This window comes from Atractosteus spatula, chromosome 3, assembly GCF_055471065.1.
Source record: "Atractosteus spatula isolate fAtrSpa1 chromosome 3, fAtrSpa1.hap1, whole genome shotgun sequence".
Classification (NCBI taxonomy): Eukaryota; Metazoa; Chordata; class Actinopteri; order Semionotiformes; family Lepisosteidae; genus Atractosteus; species Atractosteus spatula.
The window spans coordinates 62,735,626-62,744,502 of NC_142708.1; the positions used below are offsets into that span (position 1 = coordinate 62,735,626).

At 47.2% G+C, this 8,877-nt stretch overlaps 1 protein-coding gene across 1 annotated transcript; it reads right to left on the reverse strand.

Annotated features, from left to right (window-relative positions):
• Positions 1 to 2,158: 2,158 nt before the first annotated feature.
• On the reverse strand, positions 2,159 to 8,440 carry LOC148838154 (RNA-binding E3 ubiquitin-protein ligase MEX3C-like). The gene is made up of 2 exons (XM_088912173.1): positions 7,722 to 8,440; positions 2,159 to 5,993 (listed from the first exon to the last, which is right to left on the reverse strand). The coding sequence occupies exons 1-2, from the start codon at positions 8,266 to 8,268 to the stop codon at positions 4,762 to 4,764; spliced, it is 1,779 nt and encodes a 592-aa protein (XP_088768299.1). The 5' UTR covers positions 8,269 to 8,440; the 3' UTR covers positions 2,159 to 4,761.
• Positions 8,441 to 8,877: the final 437 nt, after the last annotated feature.

The window sequence follows — 8,877 nt, forward strand, 5'->3', positions numbered from 1 at the left end:
GTTTTGAAAAACTGGTCTTCCACCTAAAAGAAAAAAACTACAGCATCATACTTTTGAAAGTAGCTTATGGAGGACAGTTGGTGTGCTTTAATATTTTTTATTTTGGATGTAAAAAGGATGCATCTAATTTTTTTGTAGAGTAGACATGTTACCCTTGGATTTTTTTGTCACAAAGTGTGAAAGATTAATTCGGCATGGGCATCGCCATCCTGACTTTGTCTATTCCACCTCACAAGTACTCAAGTGAGCTAATTTGCTGAATGAGAAGCCGAATCACAGCTTTCTGAATTAGTTGACTTTGTTATTGGAAATTAGGCTTTAATTATGAGCTAATCATTAGGTCTCATACAGTATGTATAAATACCTGTTTAAATCTGCAAGGAGTGGTTGAATGATCAAAATATACAACTTTGAACCATGGACCATCCGAATCTTACCCAAGTCTGAAGAGAAATGGCAGGTCCTTTCTGTGATGTTTAGAAATAAAATTTACTTTGGATTTAAATACATGATGCACAGACAGGATATTTTTATGATCAGCAGGGAGCTACTGAACTAGAGGAAGTGAAATTTCATCATTAACATCTTTTAGACAAGTTAGGTAAGCAATCAAAAAAGCAATGTTTGGTTTTACAATGAAAATGTGATTTAATACAGAGTGATGGGCAGCATGGTGGGGCAGTGCTGGGGTACCTGGGTTAAATTCCTGGGACACTATCTGCATGGAGTTTGTACAATTCCCCACATTTGTGTAGTTTTCCTTCCATAGGCTGAGGATATTCCACAAGATTAATTGTTTTCTGGGAAAACTGTCCCTGGTGTGAGTGTGCATGCCTGTATCTATGTGGCCCTGTGATGGACATGTCTGGCCCTGTGTCTGTTGCTTACCTGCAACCCTGTACTGGATAAACAGCTAGAAACTGATAAATGGATCTCTGCTCAAAGAAAAAGGAATGGCCCTGAAAGAAAGATCTTTCATATAAGCCTTAGTATGTTTGTAGTAATGGCATCTCCGATGAAGCAGTAGCATAGTTAAATGCATCTCCTATTTAAGGAAACCATTGCATCACTTCTGACCCAGTTCTGTACTGGACACCAAAGCATATCTAGCACCACCTATTGGCTGGCCACTGAACTGCACACAGCCTGAGAAGTCCCATCAGCACCTTCACAAGCACTGTCTGCTGGTTTTCATTCCAGGTGACCTCTACCTCGCTAATATTAACAGATGACTTAAGTCGTCTGCTTGTTTAGACTTGTATTTAACATTTCTTTGGTAAGTCCTGAGTGTCATGGCATACTTTAAAAAGTACTTTCCAATAAAATTTCCATATAAAACTCTACACAGCCTCTCCTTACCTTGAGTGGATCACTTGATGAACAGACACGCGTGAGAGTAACACTATCAGACTTCACCAAATACGTTTTTTCCCCCCTTTTGAATAGGGCCTTTGTTACATTTCATGCAACACACCTGAATAAGGGCAGTTTTGAAACTCAAATAAGAGTTGATACCAATTACAAATCTCATTGCTGAAAGCAAATATACTCCAGCCAGAAAACTCAACTCAATTAACCAGCGAACAGAGAACAGAGCTGGAGTGAAAACTAGATGGCAATCCTTCCAAGACCAGGACTAGGAATCAGTACTTTAACCTGTAAAACATCCTCCAGGGTGGATTAAATAAGGACTGAGCATATTAAAAAGAAATGTAAGGAGGCCACTTGGCCCATCTCTAGCTTGGCATCTCCCCTATCACCAAACTTCACCAAAGACCCAGATTCAAGAATGGGGCTTGGCAATTTTCCAGTGACCCACAACCCCCTTTTTTACAGAAATGAATGGCTGCTTGAAAATGGGATGACAAAGAAAATTCAAGGAGGAAAGTCCCTTCTTTTAAAAAAAGATAAAATCAAAAGAAAATGACTCAGATAATGTATATATATTCTGCATAACACCAGATAAGCCACAGAGAAAATTAGGAGGTCTGGTATAAGGATTTGAAATCCCAATGGAGTTTGACAGGGCACCTTGGGGCTACAGTACCCAAGGCTATTTGAGAAATGGCCTCCTTGCATAGACCTCCGTATCTGTCAAGGACTGGTCAGTAAATACATACTGAGCTCTGTACAACCACCACCAATAAAACACAAACTCTTTTTTAAAATGAAACCGTCTTTATTAAGTAACTTTTAATATCAGAAAAATAAAACTCTTATAATTCTCTTTACAGCAAATATATAATATCAGTGCTTTGGCCACATAAGTTAAAGGCCCTTTATCATAAAATATATGTTTTTTAAACTTTACTCAATATATTGGATTTATACTCCCTATGACTGCCCTACATATACATAACAAAAGTGTAGTAAAATTAGCAAATACTAAACTATTGGTACAGTATTTCATTCTTACGTTTGTGGTTTACAGAAATAGTACACGCCCCTAATGTGTTAGTTCCTTGGCTTTTTTAGTTGCAGTGTACAATGCAATACAATACAAAATACATGCTTTGTGAACATTCGTTCTTAACCTACAAGACGGCAGCTGAGCCTTAGATTTCAATACTGACAAACTATACTACAAGCATTTAGCTTTAAAGTTATGCATTACGTCATAATGTGCCATCAAGGCAAGTCTCATACTGGAAATAAAAATAAAAACTTATTTGTAAACCTTTTATATGAAATGTAACTTCAAGTGGAAATAAAAAATAAAATTCTCTATATATACCTGTTTAATTATAATACACGACAGGAGTCAATGTTAACCTTGATGGTCTGAGCACAACCTGCTTTTCTAGGGGAAAGAGTTGAACACATTTGGCAGGAAAATCCACTAGACTGCATTGCTGTGATGACTGCAGCAAAGAACACGAGCTTTTAAAGTACAGATCACGCACACGCTGCATGGTGGAGACAATCTGGGGCTTAACAGTTTTCCCCACATATGAGAATGAACACTCGTCTTGCCATGTAAGGAGAAATGGATAGAGTTGGGAACTCTGGAAAGGTGTCGAGGATCAGGTTACAGAAAACCCCTGTAGATCAACAGAGGCCAGAGGATCGATTTGCAAAGGTCAGGACTTGGAAGAAAACCCTGATGGACCTCTCAATAAAAGTTTTGTTCATCCAGCTTAAGAAAACCTCACAATGTTTAGTGTGCTACATGTTCACTACTGAACACGGTCCACCAGGGGCAACCCAACAGGTCAGGCAGAGATCCCTACAAGAACACTGAATCAGAAAACGTAAGTTGTAACTTTAGTGTCAATTCCCACAACAAGGTGTAATCTTTACATGAACTAATACATGCAAAAAAATAAATAGAACACTAACTTCAAAAGGAACTGGTGTGAATAGTCTGAGTTGGGGCAGCCAAAAACTGTCCCTACCCAGGAATACTTTGGCACTGTAGAACAAGCCATGTCTGCACATTTCTAGGGAAGCTGAGAAGAGGAGCACAACAGATAAAAGCACCTGTTTTAGAGAATAGTGGGCCTGCCAAGACACCCCCACATTTACACATTAGCCCAGAAACCAAGGAGAGCGAGGCCACCTACCAGGAGATATGGCAAGAGGCAGAACTGCTTTTGAAAATGAAACTTCAACCCGTTTCATCTGCAAAAAACAGGAACGAAGAAAGCAAGCAGGCGGCTTCAAACCCCATGGAAGGCTTCTCTAGGGCCAGGTCATATTCACATCACAGCCCAAGACCTGCAGGGCTCATAGTGACTTCAGGATTGCATCTCAAGCCTCCACATAAATTACCTGATCAGGTTACTGTGCTGAAGACTTTTTCTGTAGATGATAAATAATGGTAATTAAAACATATCTGTACGACCTGTAGGACTGCAGCCACAGCAGAGCTGGTTGATTACTTTGATATCCAGTGCTATAGGGTTTATACAACTGCTCTTTTGGTTTGAAACAGAAAATACTTAGGTTTATATGTAAAATTATTCTAAACATACAGGGCAACATTTAATTTAATTCCTGCTCCCCCGCCTGTTCGAACAAGTAAACTTTAAATGGTGAGAAATAAAAACATGGAATGTTTTTAGCCTCTTCAGTGATACCCCCCATTAGTGCAAACCAATGATTGTGTGCAATGACCAGTAGTCCCTCCTCTGCCAACAGAGGCAGGCAGACTGTGCCCTGCCAGCCAAGGTTAAGTTGATCCTCGTCTCTAACTGTACAAATACAGTCCCCAAGACCGCTGCATTGGGAACTGTATTTCAGGAATACCTTCTGCGTGAACTGATCGCAAGCTTTAAACTGTTAGCAGTAGGCTTAGGCACAAGTTGTTGTAAACTGGAACTAAAAGTGTGGCAGTAATCAGAGGCAGTTAAAAGGTGTTCAGGCATCCAGTTCGGAGTTCTGTGTCTCACTGCTGCAGGGAAAACGGCTCCACTTGGACGACTGGACTAGGGAGCTTTTACACTGAAAAACATTTACATAGGTTTCCTATTGCAACTGGCATCATTTTAGTTCCCAGTGGGCTTAGTACCTCATTTTAGTCTAAAAAGGCAGACATCATATTTCATCTCAATGGAAAGTAGACATTAGCAGCTATCAGTTGGGGAGAAAGTATTGATGACATGACCAACAACTTAAGCCTAAATCCTAATTGTTTTTTTAACAGTCATTCGAAGTGACACATAAATAAGGAGACCGGAGGGCGATTTGTAATGAAACCAACCGATCTCAACACAGCCACAGGCACACACACCAAGCCAGCCTGCGTGCCTGCCCGGGCCTTCACATGTTCAGGAGCCTGATGGCCTGTGTGACGGGCACCTGGCAAACTGGGCACACCGGTTTGCTCTTCTCACAGATGCTGTTGGCACACTCCATGCAGAAGAGGTTGTGGCCACAGGGCACCAGGGCGGCGATCACCTCGCTCTCCATGCACTTGATGCAGTCCTGCCTGCCCCGGTACAGCCCCGCCGAGCTGGCCGAGTCCGGCGGCGAGCTGGAGGTGGTGCTGTCGCTGGAAGAGGAGAAGGCCGGGAGGTACATCTGGCACTTGGAGCTCTGGGTGCTGAGGGGATCGCTCTGTACCCGGCGGGCCAGCGGGTGCTCCAGGCTGTCCGGGAAGGTGGGCGACAGGCGGGGGGTGCTGGGCTGGCTCTCTCGCCTCTGGCTCCTCCCGTCAAACAGGGCGGTGCCCTGCTCAAAGGGGCTCCAGATGACCTGCTGGGGCGTCATCACGAGGGGGTCGAAGCCAGGAGACTCCATCCCGCCCAAGTCCTCGGAGCCCAGGGGCAGGAGGGCCTCCCCGAACCAGAAGCTGCCCCCACCGCCGTTGAAGGGGCTGGTGGGGCTGAAGTCGGCCATGCGGCCGCCGCCGCCGCCCCCGTAGTAGGAATCGGTGGAGCCGCTGCCCAGGGAGCTGGAGCTGTCGTTGCGGTAGTTGGAGGTGATCCGCGTGCCACGGGCCCCCCCGCCAGGGGGGGCGGGGTTGGAGTGCAGCCAGGAGCTGCAGCCGCCATCGAAGCTCACGTCCGTGCCGTTGTAGTGGAAGTCGTTCTCCTCGCCCGTCATCTCCACGTAGCTGCCGGTGCGCAGGGCGATGTGCGCCTCGATCTCCTCCCGGGCCCGGTCCACGTTCTCTGGCATGCCCGTCACCTCGAACACGGGCTCCTTGTCCCGGCTGGGCGTCACGATGTAGGTGTGTGTCTGCTGCTGGATGCGCTTGATGGTGGCACCCTTGGGCCCCACCACAAGCCCCACCACCCTGTAGGGCACCCGCACCTGGATGGTGGTCTGGCCCGGCAGGTTAGGGGCGCCGGGCAGCCCTCCCGACAGGGGCCCGGCTTTGTTCCGGGACGCCCGGATCAGAGAGAAGTGCTCGGCGGCCGACAGGATCTCCCTCTTGGCCATAGCTACGTCTTCCTTGCGCCCCGTCACCACGAACACCGGCTGCTCCCCGCGCACCGGGGTCTTGATGTAGGTGTTGGTCTTGGCTCGCAGCGCCTTGATCTTGCACCCTGAGAGAGAACAGCAACATGAATTAAGAGCGTGGCCGCCTCTGCAGGAGTTCCACTATTTAACAGCGCCAAGCACAGACCATGACACCGAAGAAGGGAGCTTAAGGATTTTATGTAAAATGAAGTAATGAGTTCATGTTCTTAAAAGATGAACTTGTACTTGTTATTCAAGGGGAACCGCAGTCCCATTTTCTCAGACTGCTTATTAAACCTTGGTAACAAAATAAATGTATTGACATCATCGAAAAACGTTACAAATTAAGCACAAAATCGTGGACTTTGTGAAAGCACTGCAAGTCACCATGAAGTCGCAAAACCCCTGGTCTCAATACTCTCATGAGAGTGTGAGCTCGCGAGAATTGTGACATGAAGTGGTCCTTCCTGCTCACTAGTCACTAATGAAATGCGATGCATGATCGGATAAATCCAGGTCACGCAGTAGATATTTCACCACAGAAAGTTTCCAACAGGATGTGCATGCAGAGTTGAACAGTTCCATTTATCTGCAAAACCAAGATCCTGAGCAATATTTCTATTGGATCAAAAGAGATGCATTAAGAAGCCCGCATCTTTACAATGTCATAGGGCTGCTTCACATCACCAGACGTTTGGATGCCTCATTCTGAAGGCAATAAGGTCATTTCCTTGCCATGTGTAACTCCAACCTTCCAGTCCAAACTCTGTGTGAATCAGTACTGCTGGACCTGGGGTTTCAGCTTCTTAACCTGTAGCGATACCAAAACTATCAGCCCTTCAAGGTCAGGTGGCTAAAATCATTTGCTTTAGCTTTTTAAAACGAGTGTTTGATAAACAGCCCTTGTGAGCTATGCATTCAGCAGACAGCTCAGTGTACCTGAGCATCATTTAGCAGAATCCTAGGACTGTTCAAAATATTACGGTAAATTATCAAAGTTACAAAAAAAAAACCCCAACTACAATGGGCTTCCTAACTGAAAGCCATTATCCAACTCCCGGAAACCGTTACCCTACAGTCCCCAAATACCGAAAAGGTGAGAACGTCGTGGTGGAATACTCCGCTTCACCCTAACAATGTGGAAACACGAGCAGGTTTTAGGTGACTGCTCATTCCACTTAAAGGCACACAACCGCGACAGCCTGAAACCCCCCTCTCTCCAGTTTGTAAACAAGACACTACATCGACGTCGCCGCAGTTTCGGGTCAAATGTCTCGGCAGTTCCGGCTGCGCAGACTCGCGTACTGTTGAACACCCTGCCCCCCACTCTCGGCTTCACAGAGGCGAAGCAACTTTCTTGTCGACTTCCCAGAGACCCCCTCAGAGGCTGTACACACAGGGCTCTGCCGGCCACGTTGTGGCAAGGAAATTGGCCGCCTCTCCCCCCTCCCCAAACCCCAGGAGCTCTCCCTCTCCCGATCCGGGCCGAGCGCAACGCAAAACAAAGCTGCCGTTGGAAAAGTGTGATCGTTGTCGATTCAAAAACATTCAAATAATGGCGACCCCCCCCCCCGAAAAAGAGCCCTTCACGCCAATATTGTGTGGAAATATACAAAAGAGGGCAGGGTCGACCAACGAGCTTAGGCTTCAAGACACCTTCCCGTTCCGTCTACAGACATGAGCGTTTCTGTAGGACGGGACGGTAGCCAGCATTGGGGGGGGGGGGGGGAGAGAGGAGGGGGGCACGATCGTTAGTTGACCGGCCGGTCGTGATTTAGAAAACCCGATTTCCCGACGTGCGGCGCAGTGCTCACCCTGCCTGCCGACGATCTCCGCGACGTGCTCGGAGCTGGGCACCTCCACGCACTCCGTGGTGTTGACGCTTCTCCTCCGCAGGAGCGAGGACGGCGTCTCGGCCTCGAACCCGGCTTCCCCGTACCCCGGCGGCAGGATCATCATCATCCCGGGCACCGCGTGAGGCTGGGGGTCCTCCAGCTCCCCACCGTACAGCATTACCGTCTCGGGGGCCTCCAAGCCCGGGAGCATAACCGAGCCCAGCCCGGCGACCTGGGCCTGCGAGAGGAGCGCGCTGGAGTCGCTCTCGTCTAGGACCTCTTCCTCCTCTTCTTCCCCCTCCTCCTCTTCTTCCTCCGCCGGCTGGTGGCGCGACAGGGGCTGCAGATCCAGCACGGCGCCCAGTAAGCCGAAAGGGGCGGCCGGGTGCAGCGGGGCCTCCTGCGGTTCCGAGCGGCTCTGCGGGCCGTGATCATCGAGGCCTACGTCGGCAAACCTTTCCACCACCAGCGGCGGGAGCTCGGACTCTGTCTCCTCGGTAACCAGCAAAGATGTGCTGCTGGGCATGGCGAAACTATCTTCGGGGTTTTGTTTGTTTAAAAAAAATATTAAAATAAAGCAAAAAAATAAAATTTTATTTACAGAATTTCTCCCTATTTGACGGTAACAGTAGTCTTAAAAAGCGCCCGCGCCGGTTGAAGTGGGAATCAATGTGTTCCGGGAGCCTTTTTTATTGTTTCTTTTGTTTCATCGCCCAGCCGCAAGCTGCTACGCCCCGGTTTGAACAGCCTCGGCCTGCCATTGGTTCTTTCAGCACCTGGGCCCGGGCTTCCCCGCCGCTGATTGGCTAATTACCCTGTCCAAGGCCGGATGGAATTGGTGGTACACGACAACAATTAGGAACGCCCTACTTTGGGCAAGAGAATCCGGTAGAGTCATGTGCCTTCCGAACTATGTTTCTGCCCAAAACATTTCATTGTGGACCATAAGGTGTGACGAGCAAAAAATTGTGTGTATATAAATGAAGTTCGATATATACTTCAGTGAAATTGTTACTATATAGAACGAAACATAATGCAGATCATGTATTTAATTATGTATATATATACATCCCGCTTATTGTATGTTAAAAATGTGAATCTGACAAGAGTGCTTAATAGCCACCTGTATTAGTTA